This window comes from Balearica regulorum, chromosome 12, assembly GCF_011004875.1.
Source record: "Balearica regulorum gibbericeps isolate bBalReg1 chromosome 12, bBalReg1.pri, whole genome shotgun sequence".
NCBI lineage: Eukaryota > Metazoa > Chordata > Aves > Gruiformes > Gruidae > Balearica > Balearica regulorum.
Window position 1 is genome coordinate 9,596,480 of NC_046195.1, and position 19,977 is coordinate 9,616,456.

At 35.9% G+C, this 19,977-nt stretch overlaps 1 protein-coding gene across 5 annotated transcripts in view; it reads left to right on the forward strand.

Moving 5' to 3' along the window:
* Nucleotides 1-6,199: 6,199 nt before the first annotated feature.
* Nucleotides 6,200-19,977, forward strand: part of WDR72 (WD repeat domain 72) — a 105,829-nt gene continuing 92,051 nt past the window's right edge. The window contains exons 1-8 of one of the 5 annotated variants that reach the window (XM_010311983.2): nucleotides 6,200-6,356; nucleotides 7,419-7,525; nucleotides 10,487-10,565; nucleotides 13,484-13,658; nucleotides 14,199-14,275; nucleotides 16,072-16,191; nucleotides 18,088-18,233; nucleotides 18,594-18,690. In XM_010311983.2, coding sequence (XP_010310285.1) covers nucleotides 6,204-6,356; nucleotides 7,419-7,525; nucleotides 10,487-10,565; nucleotides 13,484-13,658; nucleotides 14,199-14,275; nucleotides 16,072-16,191; nucleotides 18,088-18,233; nucleotides 18,594-18,690 — 954 coding nt within the window. In that variant the 5' untranslated portion in view covers nucleotides 6,200-6,203. Of the gene's footprint in view, nucleotides 6,357-7,418; nucleotides 8,992-10,486; nucleotides 10,566-13,483; nucleotides 13,659-14,198; nucleotides 14,276-16,071; nucleotides 16,192-18,087; nucleotides 18,234-18,593; nucleotides 18,691-19,977 lie in introns of those variants that run through there. The other 4 variants (XM_075764719.1, XM_075764718.1, XM_075764720.1 and 1 more) reach the window with 4 other exon arrangements.

The window sequence follows — 19,977 nt, forward strand, 5'->3', positions numbered from 1 at the left end:
TGATATATGTGATTGAACACCAAGTTACCTAGCTCACATGCATTAATTGTTGTCTAATATGCTTAAACTACTATTATAGCATTGATTGTTGACATTGAAGCCTTTAATGACAGTGAAAAAAAGTGGGAATTTGTATTTTTGCATGCATTTTTACTTTTCCTACTTAATAAAAGAGCATCTCATGACACTTTGCTAGCAAGCTTAAAATAATGTAACAGTTTATGGGGTAAAACAGTAATTTGAAAGAGATGAAGATTATTCTACTGTACCTTATGACAGTGTGTAAAGCACAAGTGTTCTGAGTTGCTGATGTTTTCACTGCCCCATTTTCCAGCTTAGGTGCAACATAAACTATTTTAATTAATATTGTGTCACCAAAAGGTTTTGAGATGGCCAATTGAATTCTGCCAAGATAGAGTCTTTTGATGAAAACATATCTTTATTGATTGTAGAAGAAGAAAATCATTCTTAAAATGAAATCCAGAGAAAAATCATATCCCTCAGAGAAAATTTCTGAGTGGCAGGCTGAGATTAACATCATAAAATTGAATTTGTGCTGCAAACCTTTGATGTAATCAGCAGCTGGGAGATGGTGTTGCCCTTACTGTGCTCCTTCTGATTGTGGTGAATTATTGTGTGGAATGAAATAAGTGTTTCTTGTGTCACTTGTTCAAGAAATACAAACAAGGTATTACTAGGTGGTTCTTGCTAGTTAAAATGGGTTGTATTGATTCCTGGTCCCAGTCTCTTGCTCCCTTGGACTGCAAAAGCAGGACGTTCACACCCCAGGGGAGACGTGGGTGTCACTCAACAGTGACTTGTCCAGCCGATTAGGGTGTAGGCCTGGCAGGTCTCGAGCGAAGTCCCATTAAATCTTAAACCTGAAGTGCTGTGGCAGGCAGGGTCTCCAGGATGGAGCTGCAAAAAGCAAAGTAGAGGAAAAGATGTGGAATACTGAGGGTTCTGCAGAATGTATTAAAACATGAGGTAGTGGGTCATAGGATAGAAATGTTCATTACTGGAGTATTTCACTAGTTGCTTGCTATCTGATTAGACATATTAACTGAAATATTTGAGCTATGGAAATATTTTTTTGCTGCTGTACCCACAGAGAGCAGACTCTGCATCTTAAAGGAGCCAGTTATTAGTTCTTTTGTACAATGTGCTAAATATGGACTAGTTTAATTATTTTTTTAAAAAAATCTCTTAACTCTTTCATTGTTTTACTCCTTGCTATTAAGTACTTCAGATGTCTCTTTGTTACTTTTGTCCTGCTGTCTTTAGTGTAACTTCTTTGGTTGTCATTCCCTTTTCACTTACCTAGCCTCATATGCCCTCTTTCCTGCATTGCATACCCTGCCTTCTCCCCTGTAGCCTCTATATCTCAATTTTATTTACATTTCTCTGTTAAGCATCTTTCTCAGCATTGTATTTCTTTCTAATTTATTCCATTGCTCACACCTATACAAATGCATGTGCAGCCTGCTGCTTCACAAATTGCAAAGTATTGTTGACCTGTATTTTCAGATTCATGGACAAAATAGGCTTCTGAATAACAACTTACATAAACAGCAAATCTGTGAGCAGCATCATGAGTGTCAGTGTGGTACATCTGCAGGCTTATGAAGACAGGTCTGTCACTTCTGTATATTTAGATTTTGTACTTTAGATACTTCTATCAAGTATTTTGTAAATGCAATATATTTTATTATTTATGCCTCTTAGATGGAGTTGCTATATGCTGTGGACAATGGGTGAATATAATCTTTTAGTTTGGGAAAGGTTATATATCTTTGCTGGTTAGCAGAGATAATATATGACATCCTTAAGGAGAGTGCAATGTTTATTTCACAAAGTAAATTGAGAAAGTTGCGAAAGTGATATAGAATGGATCAGTAGACTGCAAGTCAAAGCTATTTAAGGAAAATAATTAGCTTTTTATTAACAGTACAAAAAACATTAATAGAACTTTTCTTATACGGACAGTAAGAATGTCAGATAAAGCCCAAGAATGGGCAGGAGTGGGAGAACAAAATAGGTTAGGAACACACAAACCTTAAGAATTTGTCATGAAAACCTACCAGGCTCTGCTTAAAATTTTCTTCCTAACACTTTACTACAATGATTAATCTAAAGATGTTTGTGTGGGGAACTTAAATTCTTTTACTTAGCCATCAAGAATACTGAAGCCTGGGCAAACAGAATTTTGCTAGACTGAGAAGACATATGCTGCTCTTATAAAGTTGTCAATAATTGGTTTTAATAATTTTGGCCCATCTATCCTCATTTGTTGTTGGTTTTGTGAGTTTTTAATATATGTATTTTTAATCCAATACAAACAGTTAAATGTTGTTAATCTCTTAATATTTTCAGGAGTGTAGGCCAATTTCTACATCTTTTTTGTGCCCACACTGATTGCCATACATTTAACTGGACTTTAAAACAATTGATCTTGTATTGATAGTGCAGGATGCATAGAAAACATGAAATAACTATGAATATAAATGCAGAAAAGGTTTTTTTGGCAGGTTGACTCTTACCTGTAGAATGATATTTTGTTTTACAAAGTCTTTTCTCCTTTTATAAATAAGCTATAAATTCCTATTTGGTAACTTTTGTTATGGGCTCTAGCTATGAGAAGGAGGTTTGTCACAACCAGTTTCCTAATTTTAAAGTCCTTGATGTATGTGAGAACTGGTGAATTTTGAATTAATTTAAAAATCAAGGTATTTGAGAAATGTGATTCTTGTAACTGTAGTTAATACTTTAATATTGTTCAGGATGTTTTGTACTGGAAAGCTTTCTTTACACTTTTGAGCAAACTCTGAAGGTAAATGCAAGGACCAATATGGAATGTGAGCTGCAGAGTTCAGTGGGGGCAAAACAGAACCCAGATTTTTCACTTCAAATCACTGTGAGCACATGCATGCTCCTAAGACCTAAGCAACTCTTCCATTCTAACCTGTATGTTCCCAACCCCCCTGCTTTAGGTTTATAGTTTTTGAGAAAATGCAGCACAGGGATGTGTGCCTGAGGTTAAGCAGTAATTATGTGGCAGTGATTGGAAAGTCTGACATGAGCCTAATACAGAAGCTAAAAAAATTTTGTTTTTTTTATGGTCAGTAGAGGAGATAAAGTCAAGATATGCTTACTATATTGGAATTAGGGCTCTATGGGAAAGTATATGTTGAGTTATGATGGCACTGTTTCTTTGTTATAATCTGACCTTTTTTATTCTACTTGGTTCATGACCAGTCCCAGTCAAAAAAAGCTGAGTGATGAGGAAAAGCCTTTGCATTAATATGTGCTTAGAAAGGCATTCAAGGTCAGACCTCCTGCTCTCTCCCCTTAAAGCTTTTGATGAAACTTCTAAATACCTCATGGCTCCTGTAGAATAAAAGGTGGTATACTCAGCTCTACAAATGAAACTTTAATACTGTACAAATGGTCCACAGTTGTTGAAGTCCTTGAACCTCTGCAAATTGGGATAATTACCTAAGTTTACAGAGGTTTGTGATATGCTTTCAGTGTGAAAAGTATTCGTAGTACTAGAGACAGGATGGTAGAGATGTGATGAGTTAGTGGTGGGATGAAGAACTGGTATGGTTTTAACTAAGAAAAGGGAGCACACAGTCATGAGTGTTCTTTTTGGCAGGGTGATCATAAGGGCAGGACAAAGAAGTTTATTAGGTTGTAAGCAGGGAGAAATGGGGAGTAGGACTGAGGGACTTGATTTGAAGTTGAATTACGGGTTAATACTGTGAATCAGACATGCTTGAGTGGGTAGAGCTGGAGGAATTTGACATGTGCTGATAAGCTACATGCAGCTCAGATACGCCTTGGGCAATATTTGACTTTGTGGAAACAGTTTTTACCTTTTCTTAAAAGGAACAAGTCCGATAAATATCTGTTGATTTTTTTTATTAAAAAAGTTTGCTCTAGGTGCCATCAGGATCACCAAATAGCTTTGATAAAGCTAAATATTGTCAGACAAAATGTGTGTGTGTGAGTATGCAGTATTTCTAAGGAAGTAATGGTATTAGAAGCAAAGCCTTCATGCAAAATACTTGTGCATCAAAATATCTTAATCCAAAGGAAAAGCTAACCAAGAAACAAGGGAAAGTTAAGGACTGTTACATTAACATGGAAGTTCATATACTTTCTGCTTTCTATTTCTCTTATGCTTAAGTTGTAACATAAAGGAAAAAGTACAAAATGTTCTTGAAACACTTCAGTCTAAATTAATTCTCTTGCATAACCAATGTTTTGTCCATAGTAATAGCTGTTTATTAATTCACAATGCTCATGGAGATCTAAACCAAATGTGTGCAAATAGGTCATCTATATGTTAGCAAATTCTGTCAATTTGTTTTTAACTTCTGTTGATCATCTTTCTGAGTTCTGTTACTCATCATTTGCGCAGCAGTAGGTCTTCTGCTAAGGATATTGATCTTGATTCTTTGCTGCTTTTACAAGAAAATGTAATTTATGACTTCATATTCAATGCAGTACAAACCTGAATTCTGCTGCCTTATGCTGTTTTACACTAATTGAACACTCCCATGGCACAAGTATAAATGACTACATGAAATGCAAGAAAATGCCTTTTAAAGATTCAGGATTTGGCTTATCAAACTGTTAACTTGGCAGCCACCATTTTACAAGCCCTATGAAATGGTGACTTTTCTTTGCTTAGCTGATACCTAAAAACATATCTTAGAGTTTGGCTAGAACAACTTTTGTTTCAGGGTATAAACTGGAAGAGAGAAGGACTTCAGTGTTCACCAATAAGCATAATACTTTATATGACTAGAGATTTTTTAAAAATAAGTTTTAGAAAAGTCAAATTCTAAAGCTAGGATAAATAACATCTCTGAGTAGTTTGTGATATGCCCACAAAGAGCTTTAAAATGAAACTAAATGTGATTTAGTGTAGAACTCTTGACCTCAATTAATTTTGTCTTAGATTCTTCTTCCTCTGCCTTTGTTCTGGTTGAGGTTGTACAGCAGGACCTTGATAGTCTGCCATACCAGTCCTTTCAGCCCTTTTTCTCAGTAGCTGAGCCCTTCATCTCATGTTCTTGTCAGGAAGCAAGACCATTCCTCTACTTCCGTGTCACTAAAGCTTTTATTAGTAGCAATGAAGATACCTCTTGTCTGTGTCCCTGCTTTCTGTTGCTGCTGTGCTGGATTTAGTGATGGTTTGCATTACAGATTTTTTAAAAAAATGTAGCTTGAAAGGCTGCTTCTGTGCTCTGTTTCTGTCCTGTGGTCTTTTTTGAATTATCACAGGAACTGCTCTTCATGTCACTTTGCATCATTCCTATATTGCATATTCCTATATTGCTTCCTTTGGCTGACTGTTATCTGCTGCCATGCATTTTGTTCTACCCAGTTCCTGTCTCTTCTCACAAGATTACATCTTTACTGTCCTGTCTTCTGACTGACCTCTCAACTGCACTGTTCTAGCACCTTGTTACTGGCACCTGTTCCATCTGTTCTTTCTGATTCTCAGTGTGCCCCTCTGCCTTCATCCTTCTTTTGGGTCTTGCCTCTAGGAGATGCCACTGAATGCTTAAGGGTATAGTGCTTTGCTGTCCTGGGCCTCGTTTCTCTCTTCATCCCAGACCCACTACCTCTTCTGTCCTTCTAGCCTTATTATCTCTTTTTCTTGCCTTATCCTCCTAGGAACCACAGACTCTTTAATGACACTCTGCTCCTGTGCCATCTCCATGCTCCAGCAGTTAGCTGCTGAGAATGAACAGCACTGCTGGTTGGAGGGAATAGGGGAGGCATGGTATGCTCCACCAACCAAAATTAGGAAGATGACAGTGATGTGAGCCCATCAGAGCTAATCCATGTTGTGTGGAGTGGCATGTGACTCCTGTTGCTGGTATTTAAGTGTTGTGATAGTACTGGTCCCTGGTAACTCTGGTCCTGTTTGATACTGCCTAGATTTAACAGTGGCACATCGCTGTCCTGCTGTATATTTAGGCTATTAGTGGATACCTGTCTTAATGAAAGTGTTAGTGTGATGTTGGCAACAGCTAGAAAATGTTTTAATGCCTTATAAACTTCTTGCAGCAGTATTTTGTAGCTCCCCTTTTCAGATGGTGATTAAATTGCTTTTTAATAGTTGTTTTCTCCTACCTTTCATGTTACTTAAAATTATCATGACTTGTTTCTGTTTTCAGGTGCTGACTATGAAGGTATTGGGACAGGCTGTGGCAGTGTGGGGAAAAATAGCTCCGTCTCACAGCATCACTGCTATTATGATTACAGATGACCAGCAGACTATAGTTACGGGAAGTCAAGAAGGACAAATATGTCTCTGGGATCTTTCATCAGAATTAAAGGTTTGTCTGATGTGCCACAGTCTGCCAAATAGACCGACTGGAGTTTTATCTTTTGTTATTAACAATGGGATTATCCAGACTTGCACTTACTTGGATTAAGTTTTAAAGGTAGTTTGATATTTGTCCCAAGAAACTCATGACGCAAAAAGTGTTGAAATGCCTATATGAGCAACCTGTTATTTACAGACTGTGGAAAGTTTTTCATAGATTATCATGACCTGTGGATTATAATTTGAGATTGTGTGCTATGAGTATGATAGGAAGTAAACATACACAATTATCATGATTCCTATCTTGTAAAGTCTGTTTTCTTTTTTCTCTAAATCAATTGCTGAGCATGGCCTGTTATTTAAGGAAAAAAATATCTATTTGTAAAATCAGAGCTCTCTACCAGGTTAACAATGGAAAAATTTGTAGAAAGATGGAAGAAGATGAAATATATATTTTTGGTATAATTAAGCTGCAAACCTCCTGGCATGTTATTGCTATTGCTTTGACTATTTCATATTTTCCTGAGAACAGAACAGAGTCAAAGCAGTTCCAATTATCTATTCTGCATTCCTTGGATTTGGCTGCCCTATTTGTTCTCAAATATAGCTTGAAACTTTAGTTTGCACTCTTATGGGGCTACCTTTTTCCATTAAGATCTTTGCATCCAGTGCAGTTAATCAAAGGGATTACTTACAATATATTGTATGAAACACACGCTTAAGAGCTTTGCTATATTAATTTCCTACTTCACTCTGTCAATTTTGCTGCATGCTGTAGGGTGAAGACCAAAGGTATTCTACACATTGCTGTTTTATAACATTTGATGCTCCATAAATTCTTCAGAAGGTGCAATTTTAACTACAGTGAATAAAAAGACTGCACTTTATACAAACTAATCCATCCACATCTTTGTACATTCCAGAGACATGGCTTAAGAACATAATAATATAAAGCAGATTGACAATTATTCATTAATAATATCTAAAAATAGTGTTCTCTAACTTTTTTAGATCTCCTTAGTTTATACACAAAATATTATGTTTAAGTTAAACCATTGTATTATTCTCCTAGATTTCATCTAAAGAAATTCTCTTTGGCCATACTGCTTCTGTAACTTGTTTGGCAAAAGCAAGAGAGTTTGAGAAACAGCCATATGTAGTAAGTGCTACTGAAAATGGGTAGGTAACTGAATATTCAATTACTCATTTCTTAAATCATGAAATGTATGGCAGGCGCAGGTCAGATTCAGCATTTGGCAGAAGGCTTTTAATCCACTTCTGAAAAGGATAGCAGCTACTTAGGATGATGACTGTATTGCTTATCTTACAATAGTCTAAGAGCTTGTCTCTTGGACAACAGAAGGCTTTGGGAGATTTGGATATCTAGTAGTCAGGAGAATGAATTGTTCAGTAGGTCAGGGAATTCAAAGGGAGAATAACTGGCTATGGGAGGGAATCAGCAGATTGAGAAGCATTTTAATATCATGATTCGTTCTTCTGTTCCTTCCTGAGCTCAATCTTGAGAATCGTATCAGTACGAGACGCTAATGTACTCTGGTCCAGGTCACACTTGCTCAGTGAGTATGTATGGAAGCACAGAAAAGACTGTCCTTGAATAAAAGGCATATATATTCCTTATCTTTGTTTACATCTGACTTGCTATTTTGGAGTACATCCTTTTAGAGCTCCTGATCTTGCAGCTTCTCCTAGGTGTTTGTTGTGACTTGGCCCAGCACTTTAGTCAAACTAATTTCTGCAGTTCTGCTAGGTTAGCATTCAAATTTATTTTTTTCTTTCTGAATATTTGATAATTGTTTAAGCTGGGATCTGAAGCCATCTGTTCATGATTTCAGTTGTTGAAAGTAGTTAGGGCTAGCTTCTTCCTTAAGGGCTTTCCTTAATTTTGTCTTGCTGCTTAATATTCTCCTCATTTTGGGTTCATCTTTTCCAATTGACAGGACAGCTCTGTTAAAACATCTTTGCATGAAGAGTTCCTGACAATTCAAGCTACACCTTCCTGTTTCTCAACAAGGAGCTTGTTTATCCTTTCCAGCTGCTCGGATCTCTGATTCTCACACTCAATCATGAGTATACAAGAAAGGGATAACTTGAACAAACTGGTTCAGGCTTCTTAATCTTCAAAGGTTAGGCTGCCCCACTGGAGAGATAGTGGTAAACAGTTCTGGTTGTTATGTGCAGAGAGGAAGGTGAGAAGTCTACAGAACTAGTTTGTGTTGGCCTCTTAAAATTCTGCTCAAGGGCTCAGAGGTGAAACTATTTTTATCTTAATTCTAAAGTTCTGTTAGTGCAGTACTGTTTCCAGATAATGCTAGGAGAAAAGATACTGTATTTCCAAAAAGCTGGCATCAAAAGCATTAAACAAATGAGGCTTTTGCTATAGATATACAACAGATGTTCACATCCTAAAGGTTCTGCCTTTGAAGGGATCATCGGGCTTGCTTGGAATGTGTGTAAGTAGGACTGAATAATCTTCTGGTCCCTTTAAATGTTCACTTTTACCAAATAACTGCTGACTTCTCATCTGTATTACATAAGGGCAAAGCATCCATCACTGATCCCTGGAAGGCTGCAGCATGAAGTTGAGAGAATTACAAATAGGAAGCCTCATCTTCAGGAGATGCAGGGTTTGTCGAACTGCATTTTCTGGCCTGTGAATCATTCACTTGTGCTGTTTTCAAGCTTCCATCTCTTTGTATTGAGGGTGGAGGAAATTGTATGGAAGATGATACTCTCCCACCATCCCACTTCAGAATCTCTTAAGTGTTTGTATAACTGGCTTATCCCAGAAGGATGAGTATTGAACAGCATTTTTGTACTTTTTATAGGGAAATCTAGAAATTAATCCATAAATGATCCAGAAGTTCTCACTGATGTCCTGTGCGTGCATATAGCATATGCTGTAGGACAGGTTTAGCAACATGTGATATCACTCATCCTTGTTAGTACACACAGTAAATTAAGTGCAACATGCAGAAGCTGAAGTTATATTCTGGTCTCATGTGTGCATGTTTGCGTGTATGTATCAACTGCACTGCTTTAGCTATGTTACTGTAATTGTTCTGGTACAAACAAGGAGAAATTCACTGCCTTGAAATGTTTAACAAACAGCATAAGCATTCTGTTTAAGTTATGATTTTTGGTCTACTGACTCTGTTGCTACACTACAGATGTATAGATTTTACTGCTCTTGCTCACCTGAAAAATATAAATTAATATTTTTAGATTATCATAAAATGTGACAGTGTGTAGATTAAAATGTGAATTGCTAAGTAGTATTTCTGATATAGAATATTTTTTCAGTGTTCTTTAAGTCCTCATACAGAAAATGTCTTAATGTAATTTCAGAAATCATAAAATGATTTTCAACTGTGGAAAATAACTCTTACTGTTTAAACAAAATCTAAAAGCATCAAAGTTCAACATTCAGTTGCTGAGCTATGACAATGTACCTCATACAACCTCATTTACTACATTTAATTTGAGTATGTTTCTGTTGTACTCTAGTCCCATAGCGTGTTGAATAACGTCTAGCTGAGGAAAACCAGCTAATGCATCTTTCTCAAACGTTAACCTTAATTCTAACAAAGTGTGGAGATGCACAGACATCTAGATTGTCGAGGCGAGTGGTGTATCAGTAACGGATTTGAAGAGCAGCCTCATGGTGGCACTGTTTCTTCTTAACAGAAGTTGCAGTTCCTCTCAAGAACTGAAATCTGATGCGACAGAAGATGCATTATGTTTTTCAAAACGTGTGGTTTAAGTTCAGTGAAATGAATCATTTTCAGGAGGATGTAGTTCCAATGACAGATAGTTACAGTGACGCGTTGACGAGCTGTAATGGCAGTATACCTACAATTTGTTGTAGACCAGTGTTGGCCTTAAAGTCAGGTTTGCTGCAAGGCAGCAGGGTGTAATTACCAAAACAAAAAGAAACAGATACTGTATGTCATCCCTGCTAATGACCACAACATTTTCTTACCCAGTAATCTGTAACAAAAAGCTGCATAAACGACCAGACTGCACTTAAGTACAGCACTAAAGAAAAACTTTGGTGGCACAAAATTATTCCAGCCAATTGAGTGGAAATGACAGAGAATAATATAAAGTTATCTTTGGCAGGGAGATGTGTGTTTGGAATGTCACTAGTGGACAGTGCATTGAGAACGCAAAGCTTCCTTATAGGCATACAGCAATCTGTGTAAGTATGGCAACTTTTCATGGAATATCTGTTTGTTGCAAGAGGAGTTTTGTTTTATTAACATGATATTTTTCAGAAACATACAATTTTAAATGTATAGGTCATAACATACTTAATAGGAGGAAAAAACCCTATTGCAATGTAAGTAGCTTTATATCTGTTATTTTTCCTCTTTTTACTTCCTTCTAAGAAGTGAGACTTTTGTGTTCCTCTGAACTCCTTGATCAAATCCAACTCATTATTTTTGAGCTGCAAAAGTCTGGAGTGCAGTATCAATTAACTTACTGTAAAGTCTGGGCACTGGGTAGCAGAGTGAAACTGTCTTAATCTTTACTCTTATCCTGTGACAAAATTGTGTGGAAACTTCAAGTTTAACATTGGCTTTTTGAAGATATATTTTAGAAATACAAGCAATCTAGTCATTGTGAGACAGTCTACTGAAGAGCTTATTTTTAATCATTTGAAAGGTTTTGATGCCTAACTGTTGCCCTCTAAAAGACTGCTCTGCCCCAGTTCCAAAAATACACTTTAATCCATTGCAGAACTTGAGAGATCCCTTTTTTCAGAGGCCAGATTGCTTTAAATATTACTTTAGATAATTTCAACTGTCTGCTTTGAACTCTGTGCAGGTACACTAAGTATCTAGATGTTGGAGTGTGAGGCTGTATTTCAAGTACATGCGTGTGTATGATTGAGGAGCCCAGCATGTATGGGTTTGATTCAGAGAGATGGCTTATTTCTGGATATATTAGTAGAAGAGCAGCTCAGGGCTCCTAGGTTAATTAAAATGCTGTTGTTCTTCAGTGAGGAAGCCTAGGGTGGAACTAAACCTCCAAATGATGGAAGTCTGAGATCTCATGTGACTCAAACTATGGCCAAATTCAGAATCCAAATTTTTTAAAGCTTCCAGAAGAAACACTGTTTTTCGTGATGCTGTTTTAGTTGATATGGTGAATTCAAACAAAATTGCTAATGATTAAGGGATGAGAAAAACTTAAGTAAATTACTGAATAAAAAATATAGAAGAATAACTTCATAATCTATACTTTTACATATATGTGTGTATATATAAAGCATCGACTAAGTTACTCTTCTATAGTTTTTATTTGTGTACATATTTCAAGCATATATATTTTTAATATGTATGTATATACACACACAATACAGTGCCTCAATTATGTAATAGAGGTGCAGTATGATCTCTTTGTGGTATTAATTAGATTTTAATAGTTATGGAGGAGTTCTGTGGAGAAGTAGGCAGACCTGCTTTGTGGAGCTCAGAGGCAGAATCTTCTTTCTTATCCTTCAAGTAGCAGAAGCAAACACTTTTAGAAAATTGTTACTTCCCTATTAGAAGTGAGCTAAATCTAATTTTGGCTAGTTAATGATTTTTGTTCTGTAACTTGGACAAGATGGCTAAAGGAAAGTAGGAACTTCTAACAAGAAAACTTTCTTAGGAAAAAAGAATAGATGTCATTAGGAGAGGAAACTATTCTTAAAATGCAACCTTCAGGTATTTAGAATTGATTTTTTGCAAGGGCTTTTTGGGGGTTGGATTTTTTGTTGTAGGTTTTGCTGTTGCTTCATGGGGAATGATTGCTTGTGGCATAAGAGTACCTGAGTGAGCATAACTTCCTACAGAATGTTATTGTCTGGGAGGTTTAGTGCACAGTGATTTTGATAGCATCACCATTTAAAATTGTTACTTTAGTTAATGTTCTAGCAGGTTTTAATTAAAGTACTAACCTATTTATCTAGTAGGTTCCTTTTGTTCAGTGTAGATGATTGCTGTAAATAGCAGATGTCAAGCAGTGCAAAATGAATATTTGCCATTTGAAATGAAGCTTAACACCAGGGTCAACTCTTAACCATTTGTGGGTCTTAACCAGTGTGGGATTTTCTCAGAGGATTGACTGACTATACAAACCTTCCAGTTCAAGCCTAATTTGAGTAACAATAATCACAAATGGTTCCTTCTGCTAACCATTTCTGCCTCTGTTCATTCATAATATCCACGGTAATATTTATCCTATTCCCAGTTATTTTTGCTTCGTTTTCAGACTTCATTTAGTTAACTGACAGACCAAGAATTATTATCCAAGCAAAACTGAATGCACAGAGAATTTGTAGTAAATGAGACACAATTTTGTGGGTCTATCTGATTGCTCTCTTTAAGGATACTATTTACTTGTAAATTTCATTTGAGGTGGCTGCTTATGATTTATAACAATTATGGGTACAATTGCAAATGATATTACACAAAATGCAAATGTTCTTGCACATATAAAACACCTTTCAAAAAAAAGCTTCATAGTCTGCACCTCTGTCATCTCAGTTGCTTAATACTTTGCTATGGGTGTGTTTTTTCTTTGCATGATTGTTGAGAAAGAATGAATCTTCGGGGGCATTCTAGTGTTCTATGAACACTAGGGCATTTAGTGTCATAATAAAGAATATCTCATGGAGTAGAAAGCCTTCCTGGAAAATAATGGAAAATTCATTATGAATATCTTATATTTTTGCCTGATTTTTTCATCTTTATGTACCTCTTGATAACTGGAGCTTTACCAAATGTTTAGAGAGAGATGAGGCCTCTTGAGAAACAAATCCCAAACTGTTCAGCAATTTATAATGAAAATCAGCACCTTGATTGTTTCAAAAAATCCTAATATTTAGGTAGGGCAGATACTTTCAGTATGAAGCAGCTCTAAGATATCTGCCTATATTAAATTGTTATAAATATATGTGAAATTCTTGTGTCAGTAGCAAAATTGTGTATGGTCTCACATATGCAGTAGATTTTTAGTAATGCTACAAGTGTTGATTACATTTCCAAGTATGACATGCTTTATGTGAAAAAATATGCATGCATGTTTGCGTAGCTTTATATGCTGACTCTCTTCTTTCCGCTTGCACAGTATTACCATTGCTCGTTCCGCATGACAGGCGAAGGCTGGCTGCTTTGTTGTGGAGAATATCAAGATGTTCTTATTCTTGATGCTAAGACTTTGGGTGTTCTTCACACCTTATCATCATCTCAGTCTTCTGATTGGATAAATTGTATGTGTATTGTACACTCGGCAAGAATTCAAGGTATACATTGTAGATGTTTTTATGTTGGCCAATTAAATCATGATAAAGTATAGATAGTACAATCCTACTAACTTTAATATCTAATCATGTTTTACAGAGCTGTTGTGTAAGAGATGTTAACATTTCATTGACAGCACCTAAGAAGGTGTTTTTAGTACTCCTGATGTTGGTTGTGTTTCATTTAATATGTTTCTTAAAGAGAAAAACAAGGAGCCTCTACACTGGTTATATGAATCTCATTTCTTGTATACAAGTACAAATATTGTGATATCGGAAAAATTCAGGGCAAAACCCCACTATTCTATGCCTTCTGTTGAAATATATCTGGGCAAAATAATTATTCACTATTTGCTTGCATGTTTTGTGTTTCTGTATACCAATTAGTTATTTTTATGTAAAATTAAGTTCATCTAAAGTGTCCTGCAGAATCCTTTTTTTAGTGCTGTATAGAACACTAGGGTCTATGCCAAGGTTCTTTTTGTGTTAGGCACTGTTTGAACTTGGTTTCAAGTTGACTTTCTCACTGTTAACTATTCACAGAAGACTCATTGGTTGCAGTGTCTGTAACTGGAGTTGTTAAAGTGTGGGACCTATCTTCGTCTTTGAATAGTATACAGGTCAGTTTGAGGTGTGAAACAGCAATTTGAATGATAATATAAACTTAGTAATATTCTCAAGTAAAGCATGCATTGAAGAAGCATATGAATAAATTAGAATGTTCTGGATAAGTATTAAACAAAATTGATTAATTTTGTCCCAAAAATCTGAAAGCACACCCTACTGCTATTTAGAATTAGTTGGGCTGTTGGACAGCTCTTGCCTTGACAACTGCAACATCTTTTGCCCAGACTTCATGTCTTCCATATTGCATGATGCTGAAGCTGTAATGCTTGCATTCTGTCCTGAAAATGTCACTCCATTCTTTGAACCCCTTTAAACTCAAAGCTCTTCAAAATCAGCCTTTGTACTCCCTCTTCACCCTTGTTACTTTTTTCAAAATGATTCTTGGACTTTGTTTTCCTCTGCTTCCCACAATGCTGTCTTCACTTGGAAAAGACTCTTGCTGAATCAAGTGCCCTAGTTCTACATCTTCAAACTTGCTTATTCCATGCAACTTTTCTGTATTAGTATTCTCAGCAGTTATCACTTGACATGCACAAGTGTTAGAATTGGAATACAATGTTTTGTGTTTGAATTAAACAGAGCTAGATTTACAAAGGGACTTCAGTATTACAGCTAAGTACTATGAAACATCAGCAGAAATGGCAAAATGCCAACAGTCTTCTGTGAACATCCGTAATACATTACTGCTTTGCTCGAGAAACTGCAGAGCGTGCTGCAATGCTACTTGTTAACAGGTAGAATCAGGCCCCTCAGGAGTCTGTCAAGTTTGGTACCATACCAGTGTTTTCGTGATGTGTTTTTGGTTTATCTGCAATGTTGGGGGTTTTTTTGGTGGGAGGAGTCTTTTCAACTTTCCTAAGGTGAAAAATACTGTCATGCTGTAGAAATTTTGGGGACTGTAACAACTGGTTACAGACATCAGAGAAGGATGTATGGCATGGTGCAGTCCTTTTACTGCCTGGGGCTCTCTTTTGTGAGGTGAGTGCAGGAGTTAGTAACAATCCAGCTACTTCATATGTTAAACAACAGTATTTCAATAAATATTGTTGGATTTAATTGGAATTAATTGAAGCTGCAAGATGAGTAAAAATGGTTTGTAGTTTGATAGCCATGATTCTGTGACCAGTATACCGCTTCTTTGAGAGATTTTGATACTGGTGGTATCTTTCAAAACAGAAAATATCCATAATAATATAATATTATATGGGATTTTTGAGCACAATGGCCTTGATAAGTCTGATAGTCACACAAAAAAGGTGAAAATACATATTTTCTTAAAACCATCTGTACATTCAGTAGTACAAAGCTAAGAAAATTAGTTTCTTTTCCACTACTTTATAGAGGTGTTAAGTTAAAACAAGACATATGACAACACCATATGTCCTGGTTGCAACAAGGATGAGTAGGAAAGCAGAATATTCATCAGCCATTCTGCATCTGATACTATCGGTTTGTAGGTTGTTGTAGCTATTTTGACTGAAGAATACTTAGCAGATATTCATTACAGCAGATGCTATCTATGACCTGCCTTTAGTCCTTCTCCATATTCATTATCACTTCTTTAAGTGAGATCAAGGTCCAGTTAGAGCTATGCTGAATGTCTTCTGTTTACATGGTACTTGTGAACCCTGCTGTCTTCCTATCTCACTCTTAATTAAGAGTTGTATGTTGCTTTGCATTTTGAAAATGTATGTGAATAAAATTATTTTCAGTGGCTTGTTTCTATCCTAAAAGTAAAAGCTCAGATATCTAGAATAAATCTTACATTTTTTTTATCTGTGCTGTAAAGGAGAAACAAAGTGTGTGCGAGAAGGAATCAAAATCTCTGGACTGTATAAATTGTCAAGCAGTACGGTTTTGTACTTACACAGAAAGGCTCCTTCTAGTTGTGTCCTCTACGTGCTGGCAGGTATGTTACTGAGCGTTATACTCTTTAATTTTGTCAATTTGGAAAAGCCAATGTGATTTTTACATGCAGATGCTTGGTTTTCTCCTCAGCTTAAAGTGTTCACCAGTTATCAGATATGTGCCCTATATTGCTTCTCTGATTACCTTAACTGAGATGGAGTGTTTATTTTTTTAGTAATGTATTTCTGCTCTAAAAGTTTAACATGAAATTGGCTGGGTAGAAAGGGAATTACTTCAAGTATTAGTCTGAGCACTGGGTGCATTATAGTCCCCTCCACAGTGCACTTCAAAAGGAGACAAAGATGCACAAAAACTGTTTAAGTATGACAGAAGTAATCACAGCTGGCAAGTCCTCAGTAACCAAGGGCCTTTGTTCTATCGGAGCCAATAGCCTGGGTTCCACTAATAGAAGCCAGCAAAACTAAAGACCCCAGACTATTTCACTTTTTCTTGTAGCTGTAAGAAAATGAATGCATTGTGTAGTTACTGAAGCTGTTGTTTATTTTAATTTTGTTATACAGAAATTTTACAATAAAGTCCAGTTTTTCTTTTTCCTAGTTTTATAACTTTCCTCTGAAAATAGTCCCGTGCTATTAGTGCAACATATGTACCTGTTTCAAACACTAGTGCTGTTTCAGGGGGCCAGAAATTTCACATACACCTGGGTCAACTTTGCATAATAAAGTTATAGTGTATCCTTGAGATTTCTCTTGGACTATTTAAAAAAGTCATGCAAAAGCATTTATAAAGAAATTCCATATAGAGAGTGGATAGGCTTTTCCTGGAAAAATCTGAGTAACAAGCATTGTTTTCTATTAATTTCTATAATGTTTTTCTACAAGAGGTGCATGTTTCTTCTAATATCACTATTATGCATTTGAATGTTTTATTTTACTGCTCAAAGTAGTGTTATAGCTACATAAGTCACATTGGTTTTCAACTTTTATGTTTCAATGAATATACAGCTTAAAAATAAAAGATGATGATCTTACTGCTTAATTAGAAAGGTATGTGATAGCATAGGAGAGATTCACATGTGTGTTTAGAGTAGCTCCTTAACCTGCTTCTACAGTAATGAAAATATAGAGCAAATTAGCTAGAAATTAGCTAATGAATATAAACTAGCTATGAATAAGTCATAGAAATTCTCATTTTGAAATCTATTTCCTCACACTACTGGAATAAATTATAAAAGTGTGGCTATGAATATCCCTTCCATGCGGCCACTAGAAACATGAACAAGCAGACAATATCTTAGATTGCCCTAGTCATATCCTGTTTCAGCTTAAAATGGGAAGGTCAGAGGAAGCAAACAAGTCATATAATTTTTACCAGCTCTAGAAATGAAGGAAGAATTCTTGCCAGCAAAGAGGATTATATGTTCTTTGCTTTCATTCAATTTGTGAAAAATTAAAATCTTTATTACTACCCAAAGAAGAAAAGAAAAAAATCTGCTTTAAGATATGTGGTGTGATTACACCAGCAGATCATCTTTTAAGGAATACAGAAGTGTTTATAGCTTCTATCAAAGTCTTCAATGTCATATTTATGTGCTAAATTCATTACCAACCTCTCTAAGAAATTAACAGTCCAGTAAATATTAATAACGAATGCAAGGCAAAACAAATTAAATCCCATCTAAAATCTCCTGATATAACAGAAGGCTCTAATACTGTTTTTTCTTTATTGTTGGTTTCTTTGGCTTCAAAATATATGGTTTGATTCTGATGTTGCACTAATTTGACAGTATGAAAACTGCTTTGGCTTTAAAAAAGGTAGTCAAACTATAAAGTCAAGCTAATGTTCTACTTACTGATGCATTGACCATAAACCAGCTTGAATTAAAAGGAATGAGCCAATATTATTTGTTTATATTTTATTGTTTTTCTGAGCTTAGGTCTATGATTATTGTGATTTCTCCTTGCTTTGTACTGAGTTCTGTAAAAGTGGTCAGTGCTTTGCTGGTGGAGAAGTACTAGCAGCTTACAGACTTATCATCTGGACAGAAGATGGCCACAGTTACATCTACCAGCTGCTAAACAGGTGGGCTCAGATGGGAAATTCACACAAAAAGTTCAGGTACAAGATGAACTTTGGGAGGTTTATTGTGGAAAATCTCTGCATGTTGCAAATGATCAAAAACCAGAACAAAACCACTTTGGCACTCAAAGATTTACCCTGAGTTTGACAGCCCTCAGTCTTTGTTTGACACAGCAGGGGACACAGGAATAAGATTAGCCATGTAGAACTTGGGCAGCTGGTGCTGTGATTTCAAAAAGTCTCTTGTAATTACTTATTCGCTAACTTTTAATTGAACTTGTGAATCTTGGATGTTAGTATTCTGCTTTATAAAAAAAGAGACTTTCCAAAGCTTTTAATGTATTTTTTTTCCAAATTATGCAGTGGGCTTTCTAAAAGCATGTATCCTGCTGATGGGAAGGTCCTGAAAGAAACTGTTTATCCTCATTTACTCAGCTTTACTGGTGTGAAGGAAAATAAGGTAAATTCATTAAAAGTTTATGGTGAACTTTGAAAGTTCATTATTTGTTTTCTAACTACCTGAGTGATCTCTAAAAAATTGTTGAGTATATCAACAGATTTAATTGTTCTATGAAAACAATTAGGAAGACTTATTCCTTAATTTCAAAAGTTTTACATACAAACTTGGAGATGCTTAACACATATGTTTGTCTTAAATTCTGGCAATATTTACTTTTTTCACAGAGAAAAAATTCCTTTATTTTCAGCTGTAGATAGGCTAATTGTTGAAGTGATTTTTTTATTTTGGCAAAAAAGGGAGAGCTTTTTGGGGTTACAAGTGGTCTAAAATAGATTTAGAAGCTTTTCGTTTCGTATCTGTAATAAAAAAACCCAAACAACAAAGCAGCCAACCCACAAGCAAAATGTGGGCAAGTTGCTTAGTTTGTTTTATTAAGAAATGTATGTGTGTTTCAGTGTAACTACATAAATAGGTTTTCCCATGTGTATTCATCCTAAACTGTGAAGGGATTTGAGTCTGTGACATTTTATCCAGAATACTGTTATCTTGAGCCTTCAGAGGCATAATCACATGCCTAACTTTCTTACACTGTGAGTAGACTGACAGTACCCACAGTGCATAGAATTAGACACATGTGACTCTCTGCAGAACCATGGTCTCTGCTTGAAGAAGCCTCTATGGTTAAGAAAAGCGGAAGCTATAAAGTAGATGATCTTTATACTTCTGATTGAGAATTCAGGTTTAGCAGAGCATGTCACACCAGTTTCAAACTTAGAAGTTACTGCTTAGACAAAGTATGTCAAGTGGACTCAGCTGTGTTGGAAAATCTGCATCTTGACTCACTCTTTGAGTAGTGCTTTGTGTGACCCCCAAAAAAGAGGTAAGGAAAAACAATTGATTTTAAAAGTAGAAAATTTATTAGAATTAGGAAGGGGGGTGTGTGTGTGAATCTTTGGCAAGGGTTCTTATTTGGTGAAAATTGAACCAAAATATAACACATTTTTCTATGTAGCTTTGGTTCTGGTTTTGTTGCTAAGCCTTATTGCTAATACTGTTTATGAAATAGCAATTGTTGGAAGATGTGCCTGCCTTCTGTTGCATCAGTGTTTAGTGTATTAGTGTATTTGATTATATTAGTGCATTTGATTGTGAACTCAAACAGGTCTTTAAGCAGTTTCTGAAGATATGCAAGGGAGACATTTTTATTTATGCCTGACTAGAAGCACTGTCAAATATGTACCTATATGAGGCTTTCTGGTGTCCTTTTTTCTTTCTGTTGGCAACTAT